General features: G+C 37.4%; 1 protein-coding gene across 1 annotated transcript in view; it reads right to left on the reverse strand.

The window, feature by feature from the left end:
- Positions 1–477: 477 nt before the first annotated feature.
- Positions 478–19015, reverse strand: part of FAM83B (family with sequence similarity 83 member B) — a 45696-nt gene continuing 27158 nt past the window's right edge. Inside the window, exons 2-4 of the mRNA XM_074153891.1 lie at positions 13878–14042; positions 4972–5096; positions 478–2836 (exon numbers count right to left, since the gene is read on the reverse strand). Coding sequence (XP_074009992.1) covers positions 478–2836; positions 4972–5096; positions 13878–14042 — 2649 coding nt within the window. The remainder of the gene's footprint in view (positions 2837–4971; positions 5097–13877; positions 14043–19015) is intronic.

Consider the following 19015-nt stretch of genomic DNA (forward strand, 5'->3'; position numbering starts at 1 on the left):
AATTAAAGATAAGTAACATGCAATGCATTAACATTTGTGTTTATCATTTGAAAATGTACATAAATGCTGAAAAAATGCAAGCCACTATTCCTAGTGCTATCCTATTTTTAAAGGGAAAATCTTTGGAAACAGTATGATTCGAAGTTTAAAAACATCCTCCATCTTTTTTCACCCACATTTAATCTTACAGTATGCTAGTATATACTTTCTTCACAAGGAAAATGTATAAAATTAATCTTACAATATAAACACTATAAACAACTCCCTTGAGACATCTTCTAGACACAGAATCTCTGTAAATACTTCAGTATAACAATTCTAGGATAATTATGTAAAAGTATGTACATTTGTTCCAATGTCCTAGACCCAAGAAGAAACCCAAGTAAGCTCTACAAAAGTTGCCCGTCAGTCTTGTCCAGTTAAGATTATGTCCAGCTTTACTACTCTTGCTGTATTTCAACATAATCAAAAAAAGTTTTACTTGTTTTTGTGTAGGAAGTTTCCAAACTTTTGCATAAAACCTCTCAGCTTATTTTCATTAGGCTGCAATGGATGGTAAGCAGTTGAGTTGTAGCCGACCATGTGATTACTCCTGCCATAATTATTCCCTAAGGTCTTGCTTTTGATATCTGAGAGATGTGAACTGCTGTTGGGTGCGTTTCCTGCAGGTTGGCCAGCATTTTCCATCTTACAGAATGGCTCAAAGCGACTATAAACACGCCTTTCACTCAAACGAGATCTTAGCTCCTCTTGGCGTTTTGAGCTTGCCAACTGTGGTGTCATTGAACTTGCTCTTTGAAGAGCAGAAACAGGGGCACTTTCGGGAGTAGTATTTGTGGTGATTTCCTTCACGTCTTGATACTGAATTTGTTCTGTATTAAATCTTGGGGTAGATGCATCTCCTGCAGTTTCTATGAACTTACTTTCAAGGGGGCACAAAAGAGGACACTTTTTATTGCTTTCATCAGATGGAGGTTTTTGAGGTTTTGGTGACTTTGGAGACTTTGGAGACTTTTTCGGGCTCCCAGTGACATCTTCTTTACTTCTGTTCAAGCTACCTTGAGAATTTGATGATGTGTTTCTCTTTCTCCTTGGGGAAGAATCTGTCTTATTCTCAGAAATCTTTGGCTTTTGATTCTCCTCTTCAGAAACCAATGTATCAGAACTACTACACATTCTGTAAAAGGCAGTACCTTTGTTTTTTGACAAGTTTTCCTTCTTGTCTGGTGTGAGATTAAGAAGTGACCGCAATTTCTGGGATCCTTTCTTTAGAAAACTTGGGGAACTCTTACTTTCTTTCTTTGATGTGCAATCCTTAAAAGACTCCTCTTTGCTAGCTTCAGTGAGAGCAGCCATAGAGATTGCCTTGCTAGCAGTCGGGCTCTTTAGCTCTCCTTTGAGGTTCTTTTCCTCCTGTGGCAAGTGGTTGGTCACACTGTGCAAACTTTTAGAGCTCTTCAGCGTGTCTTCTGGAAGTTTTGGACTAACTGGCTGCTTAAGTCTATGCCTAGTCAATGTGCTGTAAACGTAACTGGATGAATGTTTATTGGCACCAGGGTCTAGAATGGACTTTGAATTAAACATAGGAAAACTTCTCCTTTTTAGTATATTTTCATTTTGAAGGTTCTTCAAATTTTCTGCGTGTTTGTCTGCACACAGTGTTGTGTACAAGTAGAGAGATGAGTCACCTGTTGCATTTGAATTTACACTAGGTTTTGTGTTGTCTGCAATATGAATTCTGTGGTTTTTTGGTGCATCTGATTTAAGTGGGACATTTGTGCTAATCTCTTCTACAGTATTATCTGTTCCGTTTTCCACACTTGGAGCATGATTAGATGTCCCTTTAGGTGTTGCACTTCCCTCCGACCCGATTATAGTTGAATTTGAAGAACTTGCACAGCTGCTTACTTCCTGCTGTTCAGGTAAAGTTGGCTGAAACACCAATGATGATCGTAAGCGAGAATGAGAATACAGCGCATGAGCTTTAATATTTTCAGCTGTGTCATAGCTATCATATCTGTCACCCAAGGCCGACCCATTAGACTCTACTGGATAATCCGATTGATCATTCAAATATGACTTGATTCGCCAGTTACGGAGGAACGATTTCGTTGTGTGTTCGAGGGTTGGCATCCTTTGCTGCAGATGACGGATATGATTATCTGTCCCATTAAAAGACCTCCGTACAATTGAATTTCTTTCTGCAAGATTTACCTTTGGTCGTGAAAACTGATCAGCAAAACTCTGCTGGGGTGTATTGTAGTTATTTGCATATCCTCCTCGTAATGAAGAAACAATACTAAGGCTATCAGATGGCATTTTCCAAGCATTTGATGGATTGTTGGCTCTATTAATAGCTCTGTTGAGCAATAAGTAAGGTGTCCTTTCTGGCTTCTCCCCAGCATAACTATGTCTCTTCCAGTGCTCATTTTTTTCACTAGGTTGATACTGCTGGATGGGATTTTGCATATTAAAACCCGGATGAAATGGTTGTTTATTATAGGCTTGATTTCTCAACGCGTATTTATCTATTTCATTTACTGCATATCTTCCACGAGTTTTCCAACAAATAGGATCTATCTTGTGAACCTTGTCTTGCCTACCAAAAAGGTTTCTTTGGCTAGAAACTGAAGCCAAGGAAGACACCGAGTGTTGGTATGTATCATTATCCCAGAGTGTCCTGCGACTGTTCACCCGCACTAATTCTGGGGCAAATGAACTGGGAACAGAAGAACGGGCATACAGTGTCCTGAATTCTTCATCAAAGGATTCAACCAGCTGTCCCGTGATAACTTGAACCATACTGAGGTTGGTTTTTTCAAATGACCACATAAAGCTGAAAGAGGAACAAATGACCATTAGAAACAGTTTTTTTACACTGCTCCATCCTGATAAGAAAGCTGTCACACAAATCTGGGTTTTGTACAAATACTTTCTAAATAAATAAATAAATTGTAGGCATGATTCATGTAATTTGGACATGGAAGGTCTAATTAATACCAGTTGAACTCAGCTGGAGACTTTCGACTGCTTTCAGTGAGGGCAGGAATTAGTCTGTAACTACTTAATTGCCCTTATAAAAAGTGGATATTGCAAAAAAGTATTCACAAATGTAGAACAGTGGGCTACAAATACCTAACGGTGCAAAATTACCTCTACAAAGACTAAGGCAGCATTGACTAGGCCACTGAGTCAGAGAATGTTAATGTGTGGTTATGTTGTGAAACAAATGCATTTGAAATAATACGCAGAACTGCTTCAACAGTTCTGAATGTACTTCACCCTAAACACATTTTCATAAAGATGCACCTCAGAACTGTTAAAAAGTTTACAATTTCTACTCTGCACACCAAATTGGATATGGACATTGCTTTTAATTGAAACGATGATATTCTGATGAAGGAAATTTTCCTCTTTTCTAGTGCATGTAGAAAGGCTGAACACATGCTCAAAACTAAGTAGCTATAGCTACTTTACATCTACAAAATGGGATAAAATAAATTAACATGTACATTAAGGATGTTTCAACAAGCCTAATAGCATGGTGTCAAAAGCATGCAATTTTTAGGTTACAACAAAGAAAAAAATCTGTTTTGCAATCCTATTTTCATGAAAAAAGGTGAAAAAATTAAATTAAATCACTGAACTTGGTTTATTTGCATTTGTCTTCTGGATGTTAAAAAATATGTTTGTTGTATTCACATAAATAGCTCACTGATTTCATTTTATTTGTTTTGTTAGATTTTTTTATTTGTCAGGAAATAAGTGTGCTGAGATTAAATCAAATCACAATGCATAATTTTATTCTATTTATTTTCACAATTAAGAATAATATATTTTGTTTTGAAAAAAAACCCTAAACTTTAAATTCAGTTCAGAGAGCAAGAACTCAGAAAGACTCATCTTTCCTGTTATAAATCACTGGATTTTTTTTAAGTTTGCTTTTAAAAAGCAAACTTAATTTTTACAGAAATTGATGATTCCAGCCCCTGTGGTGCTAGGTCTTAAAGCAGTGTTATTTTTCAAAATGAAATGAGAAAAACTATCACATTCTCACAGGCTGCAGCACTGTGTGTAGAAGTCAAAGCAGGCAGACTCTCTCTGGACTCTTACACTGATTCATTTATGAACTTCTCACTTACCTCACTACCATTCATATACATCAGTCTGAATTTGGGGCTGCTTGAGACTCAGAGGAAATAAAAAAAGCCCAGATTTTTGAAAGCTTACAGTGGTGGAAATGTATGAAAGTCTGTGGCTGTGGATATGGCACCCAAGCACTATACTGGCAGAAACTAATTCAGTAGGCCAAAGGAGAGATGTGTAGCATGAAAAGAAGGAAAATATTTAATGTGTGAGATAAAACTGTCCCTGCTTTAACTTAGTATTTTCCAGCTCTGCAAGGCTATAGGTTCTTCCAGCCTATGCTTTGTACGCCTACACTGGAAATGAAATGGAAAGTAGAATAAAGAAACTTAGCCAAATATAACGAGAGCCTATGTCAACTTAACTTGAGCAATTTTGAATTTGACCATGATACACTACAGAGTGCCATAGAATAGGTCTACAATGTTCACTTTAGAAGATTATTGTGAGGAGGAACTATATAAGAGAGCTCATGAAATAATTTTGACAGCCTTTTCTTGAGTGTATGTCAAACGAATAATTCAGACAATGTAACACAAATCAGGATTTTTCTCTCTTTTTAGGAAGCCTTCAGCTGTAGCAGAAGTTATATCCTTTATTTCTTATTTGTGAAAAACTAACAGAGTATCTCAAAATTTGGCTCCGTGTTAGGCTAATTAGCAATAAGTATCTATAATAACTTGTTAAATTACAGAAAATATAATAAAATTTGCCCATGGAGTTCCCTGGAAGAATTTTCAGAAATAGAAAAAAAAAACCAAATTAGCAGTAGGAGAGCTACTGAGATGACAGGTTTTCTATGGACACCTCAGTGACTGATCTTACCTGTAAGAACCATATATGACTTTCTTACAGTCAACAAGAATAAATTTTTGTTCCATTTTTCCATGGAATTTTGCTCCTGTTTTAGAATAGTAATCTTGTCCTTTTACTGTCCGCACCCTCATGTTCTGAAAAAGACAATTGAAATACTTTAATTGGTATACTATATTCCATATTTAGCATCCGGGGATTTAAAAGTCAAGAGGTACAGTAGGAGAAGAGTTATATTATTGCATATTAATAAACTCTGCAGGGAAGCAAACTCTGATCAAACTTGTCCCTAGGGACCCAAAATGGCAAGTTATTGCTTTGTCTTAATGACTGATGAGATTCCCTGAGCCATAGAAAATGGAATTCTGCTTTTCCATGGCCACCACTCCCAGAAATGAGGTTCTGGCACAAGAAGTCTTCAACAAAGTCTTTGACAGTTTTTTTTATAAAAAATAATTCTTTTCATCATCTGAGGTACAATATTTAGAAGATTTCCAAGCATCTCAGCTAATCAGAGACAACACCTGAAGATCCAGGCTCACTTTTCTTTCAATTGAATAAGGCTGCTATATCTACAAACACAAGACACCCCACTCTAAGATGATCCACTGAATCCACCTGGCGCCAGAATGCCTTGCAGTTTTACCACCAGCAAGACGTCTCAATCAGCTTTGCACCATGGGATCAACCACATTTCTAAATTCAGAGATGCTATCACAGCACAAACTCTAATCAACAGTTAAGTTTTAATTCTGTTAAGAAGCTTTATGTTTTACTCATGTGAACTCAGTAAACTGCACTTAGGAAATTTTACATGTTGGATGTCAAAAACATGGTCAATTTTTCTCCCAGACTGTGGATGAAATTGATCCAGCTGAGCCAGTGTCTTTTTTTCTCTCTACTTGTTTTTTTAAGCTCATAGAAATAAAAGAATTCAAAAGAAGTGTTACAATACCTCGTGGTCTGTACTAATGTAATAATTTTTAAAAAGTTCTTACATGGATGTAGGGAAAAAGGTCAAAATGCATTTATCAAAAATTGTTACAGAAAGGTGCTTATTTATAGAAAAAATAAAATTTATATTCAACGCAAACCAACCTACAGCATCTACCACATGTGGCTGTGAGATACAAAATGCTTCACAAGACATAAAAATAGCTTGGAATATAGCTGGGAATGATCACAATATTTACTGTAGCTTCTAGCTAGCCTTGCAATATTTGTTCCAGCAATGCTAATTTGTGGTAATTTACAAGTATCCCAGTGGGAGTGAAATCCGTAGTTTAGCACTGGCGGTAAGAAAACAGAATCTATATGATTATTACATAGACTGTATATATGGAAACAGTGGAATATAAGACTGGTTAACACTGAGCAATGTCTTACTTCACAGGACTGCTACGAGCACAGGTTCAAAATCACAGCAGACCTGTTTTTGTAAAGGCCAGATACAGATGGATGAGGGCTGTTCATGAAGCAAAATGAGTAAGACTCTGCATAGGGTAAATTCAGCAGAATTGGGGGGATAAAATAAATAGAATAGGATAGGATAGGATAAATAGACTATTTCAGTTGCAAGGGACTGACAACGCTCATCTAATCCAACTGTCTGACTACTTCATGGTTGACCAAAAGTTAAAGCAGGCTGTTAAGGGCATTGTCCAAACACTTCTTAAACACTGACAGGCTTGGCGCATTGATCACTTTTCTAGGAAACCTGTTCCAGTGTTTGATCACCCTCTGGGTAAAGAAATGCTTCCTAATGTCCAGTCTAAACCTCCCCTGACGCAACTTTGAAAATTCCACTTCCCCTCCTCAGGAAGCTGTAGAGGTATTTAAACTTACAAAAGTATTTAAGACTCCAGTCTATAAAGTATGACTTGAGTTTTCAATACAGTTACATAAACCTTTATTGTCTATGGGAGCACTTACACATTTACCTAAAACATACAAAGTTAAAACAGATAAAGATTGTAGGATTTTTAATAGTACAGTGTCTACTACAATCCAATGAACTTTATCTTTCCAAACAGAAACTTCAAAAAAATAGGAGAAAATCTCCATGAAATGAAAGCACATCTCCAAATAATACATGCTTTCTTAATCACTATATATTTCATTATTGGTTTCTTAAAACTTTTATCAAAAGAAAAAATCAAGTCAAAGAAGCAGGAATAACACTTAAAAGCTGCTGAGCTGGCAAATTATGGTTTGACTCAAGCTATCCAAATTCTTTAATTTTTATTTATTAGGTGAGTTTTTACTTAGCATTTTGGTCAATCTGTGTTTGAACAACAGTGTAGCTCAGTTAAAATGTACAAAGACAGCATTTAAAAATTACTTTTGTTTGTGACCTAAATGTTTTGCAAATGTGCTAGAAACATAAACCTTAAACTTTATCTCTTAATTTGGCATATCAAATTGATCAAATAAAAGAAGTATTATCTAGAAGTGCTGTAAAATTTTAAAAGGTGAAATTTTTAAAACTGAAAATACAGGTGGATGCTGAGGTCTATTTTCAGAAACAGTTAAAAAAAGAATCAATAACAGTAACAAACCAATTTGCATTACTGAATGGGAAGTTAACATAATTTTGCATCTCTACCTGCTAATCATTTTTGACAATCCAGCATGCTGTCTTTCAAGTTCTCTGCACTCCAATTAGAAGCTTTCCTATCAACGAAACTCAATATTCCCGCTTTCTAGTACATTTTTTGTTGAACATTGAACAAGACAATCCTACTGAATAAAATTATTATTTCTCCAGCAGCTAGTCAAGCTTTAAGTAAAAGTAACTTAATAACAAACTTTTATTTGAAAGTTAAATAGTGAGGAAAAAGTAATTCCTGAAAAAAAAGAAAAAACTGGAATTTACCCATTCTAAAGATTATCAGAATAGCAAACACTTATTTACTATAAAAATAAAATTTCATGAATTAGTAATGAAATTTGCATTTACTTCAATGACTATTTTACCCAATTCTGTACACCATGTAATTATATTTGTATGTCGGATTTATATTTAACTATACTTAATTATATTTATGTCACTGCAATTTGAAAAAGGTAACTTGAGAAGCAGCTTATACATTTTCAAATAACCACAGCAAGTAATGCTGGCCTAAAGGCATGCCAGTTGAACACATCAAATCTTACTGAGATAAGGCCTGATCGGTATTGGACAGCCTATCACTTGGGAATCTGAAATGCTGGAGGCACAAGCAAGGCTAATGGCTTCCAAATTAGCATACTATATACAAAAACCCCTTTGCCTTAGGTACTTCTAAGTTGAAATACAACTTCAAGTAGGCATATCTAAAGAAAAGAAATAAAATTTATATTAAATTGCTGGGTTTTTTTTTAAAAAAATTATAGTCACTTCCTCTGTTCTCCTTTTTCTTTTCCTTCTCTGCAGTATTATTCCTCCTGCAGCTTTTCTGTCCTGCTTCCTTAATCCTGCCAACTCTTTTGCTGTCTTGGTTGGTCATCCACTCAAAGACAGAACATGGCAGCATTACAAAGGCATGTGCCAGAGGTCATGCTCACCTTTCTCACATAACACTTCCTTTTCCTCTACAGTTCATCAGGCATTCTTCATCTACTTCAAGACCTCTAATTAGGTGCCAGGGATGCATACTTTGAATAATCGCCCAAAATACAGACAATATTTGAGGATACATAATAATAATGGATTCCACTTAGGATTAGAAGCAGTGAATATATATGTACTGAATTGCAAGCCCCATTTGGTATGAAATGCTGGGCTCTACCTTCCTACTTGGTTTCATCCTCAGGCTACAGGACTCCTCTGCTAACAGTAGCGTGTCACTGATGACTGCAGTGTTATGCATCATTGTGGGTACAGCAATAATTCCTTTATGAATCCTGAGAGGAATGGGCAAACTAAACCACACATCATGAAGGATCTCAGCTAGCCCGAGGGGACACACGAAAGTGTGTAAGTATGTAAGATTGGCCACAGGGAGTCAAACAGAAAGTCTGGACTCGATGATCTTAATGGTCCCTTCCAACCTAGACGATTCTATGATTCTGCCTGGTCCTGTAATCTGTTTTTGTCAGCGACTTCTAGTGAATTTATATGGAAGAATAATTTAACTAAAGACTTGGTGTTTTAGGTTTTTGAAGCCAGACACAGGATCTTCGCCCTCCTCCAAGACCAGGTTGCAGGACACTCAGGGACATTTAAAATATCCAGCGGCTGCAGTTTAAGGATGGCCATCAGGGCTATCCAGTTAAATGACACCCAACTGATGAACAGGAAACAAGCTCTAACTACTCTTTTTATGTATGATTGCACCACTATCTTCCCAGAGAGAGACACATAAGCATGATTTAAATTTCTGAAGTATAATTCAACATTACACATTCATTTTCATCAGTAAAAACCCTCCAACGTGACAGATAAGTACAGTGAATATAATGGTCTCAAACACTTCAGCACTTTTTATTTGTTGAGTCTGGTTTTATCCATGTTCAATTATTGACCCTGTACTTCCTGTCAAGAACATGCACAAAGAAGAAAATGGATGTCTACCTAGTACCCAGCCTAACAGCTTTAAAGGAAAAAAAAGTCACATTTCTCATACTGTTCATCATTACTGATGTTATTTATTATCCTTAGCCTCTCTTCTTACTATGAGATAATAGCTGCTGTACAAATACCACCTAGTTTTCAAGTTTGCTTCTATTCTGACTTTGAATCTGATCCAAGTACCAACCACTGAAGACAAAATCTCACTGACTTCACTGGAGTCAGGGGTCCCTTAGCAAAGAATTTGCCTCACAGGTATGACACCATGCTGTACATGCTTATTTAATAGCCAAATTTGACTTATACTTGGAAGTACTGGAAAACTTTTGGTGATTTTGATAACACTGGTGAGAAACAACAGACTGCAATCAGGTCTCAAGAGCAGCTCCCACTATGCATTTAAGCATGCACATCTGGGAGTAGACTTCACAAAAGGAAAGTAAAATAAATTCATTAGTGGTTCTATTCTCTCAATCCTGCAATTCACTAAAAATACTGAGAGGAGTACCAGGGGAGAAACAGAACCTGCCAAATTGCATTCAATACCCTCCTGTAGCAAGATGATTCTTCATTATTGCCACAGAAGTAAAAATAGGATTCCGAAGAGCATGGAACCTCTGTCATATGCCTCACCTCATATCAAATAAAACATGAAGATCTGCCATCAGCTGAGGAGCTTGGTTGACTTCTTGGGCATTAAACAACATTGACTATATTGGTTCTCTGTCTCTAATCCAAAATTAAGTTACTGCATTGAGCATTCTGGTGGTACTGGGGATTGCTGTCTTGGTGCTGCATTTGGCACTGCAAATCTATTTCACAGTTTGCACAAAAATTTAGCTATTAGTTTTTGAAAAATCACCTGAAAAAAGTCTGAATCTGTAACAACTCTTCATCTTTCTATGCAAAAGAACTGCTGACCAAACAAAAAGTCAGACCAGTGACAAAGTTAATCAAAAGAAGCTTAGGTAGAGAGGATAAAAAAAGAAACACATTATTTACTGAGGAAAAATGTAGAACAGTCAGGAAACAGATGAATGAAATTGGGGAAAAAGAATGGGAAAGTATACAAAAGGAATTGTTTGTTTGAGTTGAGTTCCACTAGTGATGTTAAGGTGGACATTAAATAAAAATCAGCCCACAAGAAGATAACGCTGTAGCAAAGACTAATAAAGCTCCTAGTAAAGCCCTGATTTCATATTCTCCAATAAGGAATTCACATAATCATCACAGATGTCGTGGCTTCGGCTGAATTTACCAAAACCAGACCGACAGATGGCCCTTCCCTCCCCCTCCCCCCCAAAAAAAAAAGGAGAGAGGAAGAGAAAGAGATAGAGATAAGGAGATTTGGAAGTTTAGAATGAACTAAACTACTTTAATGAAGAATTAATATTAAAATAAAAATAAAGAAGGAAATAATGAAATAGATACAATATATACAAAACCGTATCAAGCTCCCAGGATGACAGTCACGTCACCAGCAGGCACTGGGGAAGTCCCAGACTGGACTAAGTGACGGATGGGAACTGGATTCCAGCTCTGGAGTCAGGAACACACGGATCGGGATCAAAGGCAGATGAACAGACAGAGTCCTCTCCGGACGTCAGCCATCGCAGGAAGAAGGCTGACCCTTTGATCCCTCAGCCTTTATACTGAGCATGGGGCAGATGGGATGGAATACCCCAGTTGGTCAGGTTTGGGTCACCTCTCCTGTCCTCTCCTCCCCACCGATGTGACCCCTCTATGTTTTTCCGTTTCCGACCCTCTAAGGGGGCAAATAACAAAATTGGCTGACCTTGGTTGTTACAGCAATAAGTACAAGCAAGGGCCTCCCTGCATACCATTCCTTGGCATGGAGCACAAACATGGGTCTTATCATTCTGAGAACGAGCAGTTTTCTCCACAATATGCCGTTAATTTCAGAGAGTTAGAGGAGGCCTAGCTAGGATGTAAAGTTACAGAACAGAAAATTGGTTCGGTTTTACTTTGAACCGGGACAACAGAATATATAGCCTATCCATTTTTTCAGTTATATCTTTCAATAGAGGGAAATATCCCCTGATATGCAGTCAGACTACAGATGAGGAAAACTGTCTGCACAGACATTTAATCTAGATTTATGAATAAAATCCTCTTTCTTTCCATACAGAGGACTACTGAATTGTAAATCTGAATTAAAAATACAGTTTCACTCATCACTACATCTCATTTTTCACTGATTCAAAGGAAGAGCAAAAGAGCCAGAGAAGGCATTCAGTCAGAAAAGCTTTACAGAAACTCCTCATCCTGAGTGCATGGCATGAGAAGCATCTGCCACACTCCTGCAAGACTGAACCAAATCGTCCCAGAGAATAACAAGACCAGTGCTGCTGGTGCTACATCCTGAGGAAAAGAAACAGATCCACATATCTCTGTCTTCTTCCTGCTTTCACTGAACAGAAGGGGAGGACCAAAAGCCAAGAGCACAGAAAATTAATGACGGTTTGTTTTCTTGTGAACCTTGAGAAATGGGAAAAAGAGAAAGGGAGAAAACTTCTCCAAAGTTCTTTCATAGTCACCAGCAGTTTCTCTTCATCCTCAAGAAAGACACAGGAGAATTACTGTGGGAGTAGTAAGCTATTGTTCCCAGAGCAACAGTCATTGGGAGTAGCACTTGGATGAGAAGAACATTCATTAGAACATCTTTATGACCAGCTAAACTGGAAACCCAGCACACAACTCTCTTTGGCATATATTTTTCATTTTCTGATGAACCTTGAAGCATTCTAAGTAAACCTTGCAGAGTAAATATGTATTTTATTTCTCCCATCATTACGAAACAGAAACTTATAATACGTGACGTCACTGAAGAGGCCAAGTCCAAACCTCTCCAATCCACACTAATCCATACAAAATCCACTCTAATATATGTACATTAATTCTTTCAACCACAGTATAAACGCCTGTAGGTCTATAAAACCATATTAAAAAGACAACCTTGAACCCACCCAAAAGAAGTTAAGCTTTCGAAAAAGATGTAGATACACATTGCACAGAATTAATTTGAAAATGCATACTATGGCATTTTTTGAGATACCACTTGAAATGCATGCTCCTTATTTCTTTCATTTTGGGAGGATAAAACTCATGCCATAAAAAGACACACACCATTTTTGGCAACCTCTATGGCATAGTTAACCCAAGCAATCAGCAATGGTGGTGTCTCAAGTTCCAGAGTATGGAAATATTGCCAAATACTGACTTCACATGACCACTGTTTAGAGACCCACAACATATTTTTAAGGTTTTCTTTCCAAAAGTTCCCATAGCTCTCTGTATTGGGCCACCAGAGGGCAATCCCACACACTCATACACAAGAAACAAGCATGGAAAGTGGTGTGGGGATGGAAACTGGACATAAGTAAAAACTCCAGAAAAAAAAATGGTATAAAATACAAGTTTGCTCCTTGTAAATAATATAAAAAAATAAATTCTTTATCCTCACAAATACACCACACCTCTATCTGATTTTTGGACTGGGTTCTTAAAATGCATGCTGCTAAGAAGAGCTTTCATATTTTTGCCAGGAGCAAACATAGCCTAACTAGTTACAGAATAAAGGAGTTGCAAATGGAACTGTAAGGAAGTTCAGCCAAGGGAGCGCTCAGAGCTTTGCAAAGAAACTCTGGCAACGTCCTTGGAAGTTCTTCAGTGCTATCTACAGTACAGTAAATCTAGAAGTACTTATGATGCATTTACGTCACGTCAATGCAGCTCATGGTTTTTATTCTAATCCCTGTTAAATATCAGGGCGGCATAGGACATCTTGTGAAAAATGTAAATGTTAGTCTTCTTGTTATCTTTCTTAGAGGATAAAATTACATATTTCACGTATAAAAGTAAGTCTCCCTAAGACGTGATGCAGACAGACATGATACTATAGATTTCAGGAAAACAGTAGAATCTTGGGCCTTTTAAAGTATTTCTGTAGATAGTAACTTTAAAGAAAAAGATCATAAAATGAAATATGAAATTTATTAATTCACATAAGCTTTACAGCTCTTTGCAGGTTACTTTAAGAGAAAGTGAAAAGAAGCTAAGTTTTTCAAACGTAGTATTCCTAAATAGGTAATAATGGAAAATTATTTTATAAATAATTGTGTAATTCTATCAAATACTCTTGCTTTGACACATGCAAAAGATAACAAATTTTCTAAAGAGAAAAACATTTGTAGAGAAGGTTCTGCTGAGAGCTTACCTATTTATACCTCTTAGATAATTTGCAAAAGCAGTATTAGATAATCAATTTTTGAATAATAGTCCCTTTCAGCAGATTGTGGAGGAATGAGTAGTGAGTGTTAATGCACAGGAACACAGGAAGCCTTACCCTGAGCCTCTGAACTTGACAGCCTTGTTTCTCTGTCATTTTCAGAAAGTGACTGAAGTTTGACTCATCAAGCAGGAGATACACTGCAATCCCTCTAGCAGATGCCTCCACAATTTCTCTAAAGATATCCACATCTGTAAACATATCCATAACGATGGCAATGACCTGAACAAAACAGAAAAGACACGAATTATTGTATTGTATAAACATATATATATATATATACAAACTCTTCACTGAAGCTTGCACTGGGCAGGTAACACACCAATATTTTTTACACACCAAAAAGTTCTAATATTTTCCACGTGGTACCACTTAACCTGGAAGGCTTTTCAAGAACACTGGAGCTTCTTTTTGAGAAATCAGGTGATTTCTTGTATGACATTTGTCACAAGTACCAAAGTCTGGCAGAAGTTGTGTTGTGGGTATGTGTAGTGATTGGTTATATGAGGAAAAGGAAATCCAGTGGAAGAGAAGGGAAAGGGAAACAGCAATATGAATACAGTGGAAAAAAATTAAACCATCAAAATATAACTGCAGTGTGAATAAAAAAAAAATACAGATAATGTTTTTGTACAAGTCCCTGCTTGTTCATCTTTCATCATCTTCTCTAAAGCATGAAGAGTCATAAGCAAGACACTGAAGATCTGGATGAGTTGAGAACTTCAGGATCCATACTGATTCAGCATTCTTACTGCGACGAAACTTCTTCAGCTGGTGAGAACTTGGTTCAAGAAGATTAAGAGTGCTGAACACCAGCTATTAATGCCCCTCAACCTATGGGGATAAAGTAAGTATTTCTGATTGGGAAAAGCAATGTCCCTCTAATGGTATTTTGGAGATGATTTACTATTGACATATCATTAGCAATTTGGGAAGAAGTAGTTCTAAAGCGTTAGAAGAAATAATAGAGGGAGAACAAGTTAACTGTGTAACTTTTAAAGATAATATTCTTATCCACTAGAGTCTTCATGGAAAGTTCTGATGAGATGTTTCAGGTGAAAACTCACATCAAATAAAGCCTTTCACGGGTATCAGAACAGGCTTGATAGTGAGTATGCTTTACCATTTTCACTAATCTTTCAACTATCTGTACCTCAACTTTAATGGTGGAATTGTTAAGTTACAACTACTCATCTGATTCTGGAATTGAAACACCTCACTCACAAAATTTGGTTAAGTGCTGTTGCACATGCCCAGGTAAAAGTTATGTCTCCAGTCAGGCATCTGAATTTCCTTTTTGAATCTTACCTGCTTAGAACTAAAAGACTCACTTATGCCAAACATGTACCTAAACCACTGGAAATATTAATGAGAGCTGACCTACAAAAAATAAAAGTAAAATAACAATGTCTTTAGGAAAGGTAAAAAGAGAGCTCCTGAAGTAGTAAAAATGAAAGGACTTGGCCTTTCCATAATGTGTCATCTGGCAATAAAGAGACTTTTTACAAATCTACCTGTCAGAGAGGAACTGAACAGCATGAAATAATTCAATTCTTTAAAAAATCTTAGGTAATATGCCCTTGCATTACCTCATTCATTTTATTGGCTTTTTGAAAATAAAACCTAAATGTGTTTTTTAACAGTACAAATTATATTTCTTTATCTAAATTTGAAAGAGACTGAAAACCACAAGAGTTTATCTTGACACTAAGGATCTCATTGCTTTCAGACTGCACCTTTTGCTTGGTCTTGTTTCTGAGATACGCAACATTAACCAAACATGGCAACCCTATTTATTCATCTGTCTTGTTTCACTTATATCTGAGCAAAAACCCGCCAAGAGAGATCAAGCATGTTAGGTAAAAAGACCAAAGAAGAAAGTCTGTTCTCAAATAGTTCTGTTTCATTGCCTGTGTCCCCTTCCCTCTGAACTCCTTAATTTCTTCTTAACCTTTCATTTTCTTCAGATCTTTTAGAAATAGGTGCTCATTACATTCAAGGATCTATTTAAATGCAAGAGAGAAATCCTGAATGGGTTCATTACCATCCACTGACATGAATACATGAAATATTCAAAATCAACAGTACAGCCTTCAAAAATCGTTCTACCATTTTCCTGTGGCAGATATCTAAGATGTTAATTTGTTTGCAGCATTTGTGGTTGCAAAGACAACGATATCCTGGAAATATACAGAAAAGAAAAAACAAGAATGAGTAATAAAAACTAAAACCCAAAACTGACTAGAATGGCCGTATCTATCTTTATGAAGAGGGCAGAAAAGAAATAAATACATAAGCAAGCAGGCCAGTATGTCGGTGGCGTGACAGGGATGCACGTGCACTACTCTGCAGATATTTTGTAATATGGGAACGAACAGGGAAAGCCTCTTCATCTTCACTAGTAGAATTGTTCTTAAACCATTTAGCTAACTAGTTTTGGAGTTAATTCTGCAAAGCAACAAAGTGGTCTTACAAGAAAAAGTAGGTTTCACTTCCAGAGTTGGAACAGGGATTACATTTTGAAACCTGAAGCTTGTGCTAGCTGAAAAAACCTCACCGGATTTACGGACATGTAGGCAAAGCCAAAGTCATGATCTGACAACGAACCGGACATCCATTTTTGCATTCCCTGGAAGCCAAAGATGACTCTTGTTTTATGCCCTCATTAGCCTACCCATTCACTCTTAGTGACACTCAATTAATCTAGTCAACACAAACATAATTAGGCTCAATTGCTGGAGGAAGAAGAGTGCCAAATTTGAACAATGCATATGATATACACCGGTAAGTAAAAAGTGATTTACAGTGAGTGATAAGGTCATTTCTTTAGGGTGATGTGGGTGTCAAGAGGAAGGGGCCGGCCTTTTTTCAGTGGTGCCCAGGGACAGGACAAGAGGAAATGGGCACAAACTTGAATGTAAGAAGTTCCACCTAAAGATGAGGAGGAACTTCTTTCCCTCAAGGGTGGCAGAGCACTGGAACAGGCTGCCCAGGGAGGTGGTGGAGTCTCCTTCTCTGGAGACATTCAAAACCCACCTGGACACGTTCCTGTGCAACCTGCTCTGGGTGGACCTGCTTTGGCAGGGGGGGTTGGACTAGATGATCTCCAGAGGTCCTTTCCAACCCCACGTGATTCTGTCATTCTGTGAAACACAAAATTACTCCTAATAAAGCTGTTTTATCAACTTAAATGAAGGCATCAATGGAACCATATTCTGTTATTCTTACTAGTATCTTGACACCAAGAATACAGCTTGCAATTGTAAAGTGAAGCTTCACACATTATTTTAACACATTAGAAACATTTAAGTATAGGCAGAAAAGTATAATTTTGTTGCATAGCACTATTTTTATGCAAATATTTTAAAACACACTTTTTTCGGTAAGCTGATGTATTTTATTTAATTTGCACAATATCAAGCAAAGTAGCGTTTAAAGACTCATTATCTCTAAAGTAACAGATCATTTTAATACAAAGATCTTTTCATTCTTTAAAAGTTTTTAATAATCTCCAAGTTCAGGATATGACTCACTCCTACTCAAAATACTAGTGACAAGATTAATGAAAGACAGACACACACATTATTTTGAAGGTTAAAATAAACTGCTATAGCTGAAATTTCCTGCAAAACTGTGCAGATTCTTGCAAAGCAGGAGTTTAAGTACAGAGTGGGTGACATGACACCACACTGGATATTATTAGACTGTAAATAGAGGTTGATGCTCAGTTGTGTTGATCTATCATGTTATAGGGCCAGATGTTGCTCCTAGGAGCCGCTAGTTTGGGCCCATTCACATGCATTATATTTGGTCAAATAGTTCTTACCTTCAGAAATTAATTGCATTGAAAGGTTTCTATAGAAAGAAGTTGCACAGACCAATCCCAACAGTGCAAATACATCTATCACTAAACATCTCCGGAGCGTGTCCAGGGGAGGGGCACCAAGATGGTCAGGGCTGACACACTTGCCCTGCAAAGAGTGCGTGAAGGAGCTTGGCTTGTTCAGTCCAGAGCAAAAATAGCTTCAGGGAATCTTAGAGCAGTCCACAGTGCTTTACAGGGAAGGTCTCAAGGAGATAAAACCAGGTTCTTCACAGTGGTGGCAGGACAAGAGACAAGGGTCAAACTGAAACAAGAACAGTTCTGACTGGATATAGGGAAGAGCCCTTATTCCCACAAGGACAGCCCAGCAGTAGAGCAGGCTGCCCAGAGAGGTTGTCCAGTCTCCATCCTTGGAGGTTTTCAAGACCCAATCGGATAAAGCCCTGAGCAACTTGGTCAGATCTTATCACTAGCCCTGTTTTAAGCAAGAAGTTGGACCGGAGACCTCCTGAGGTCCCATCCAACTGACCAAGTCTGCAACTGAATGGTTCGGAGATCTCCATTCCCATCATTGTCAAAACCCAAACAAATTTTGCCATGTTTGGTAGTAATGATAAACTCTGCTGTGAGGCTTAAACATAACAAACAGAGACTATAAATAAAGAATACTGAGAAGTAAAAGAGGTTTTCTGCTTTACTTCTCCCATCTTTGGTAAGAATTTTGGTAAGAAAAAAATCAACGGATTTTAATCTTCATAGCTCAGGTTTAGGACATCAAAATCAACCCTTTTAATGGGTATGTACTGAAATTAAGGCACAGATGTAATGAAAGGCCTTTACACCTGGTGCCTTGTAAGTCTACTTTGTGAACTAGTGACAATTTCATTATCCCTGTATCTCCACTCCTTTCACAAGTGCTAATTATAATTCTTTAAGGGATGTCTTGCAGTGTGTGTCATTTAACATCTCCTTTGCTATAAACAGTAAAAAAGAGGAATCTTCTAACACAACTGCTTCCTTAGGTCAGGCTTCACTAAAGAGACACCTATCATTGTATCAATAACCCAGTAGGGAATAACGCTAAAGATCTACCCTACACTGTAACAGTATTGATTTCTTGTGACCTATATGAGGCTTACTTTGGGCATGCTATGACAGAAATCCATATTGCTGTGCAGTGCTTTTGAACACCACCACCCTTCCTCACCTCAAGACCGAAGAACCACATTTCAGATAGAGGTGTTAACTCTTTTTGTTGACTTTTTCCCCGGTACTCCAGTCAAATTCCTTTTCACAGGTCCCTGTTTTGGAGAGAATCTCCTTGTGACACAGGCTCAGTGCTACCCGAATCTGGCCTTTCTTGGAGAGCAGG

The sequence above is a fragment of the Numenius arquata genome, chromosome 9, assembly GCF_964106895.1.
Source record: "Numenius arquata chromosome 9, bNumArq3.hap1.1, whole genome shotgun sequence".
In the NCBI taxonomy this organism is placed as follows: Eukaryota; Metazoa; Chordata; class Aves; order Charadriiformes; family Scolopacidae; genus Numenius; species Numenius arquata.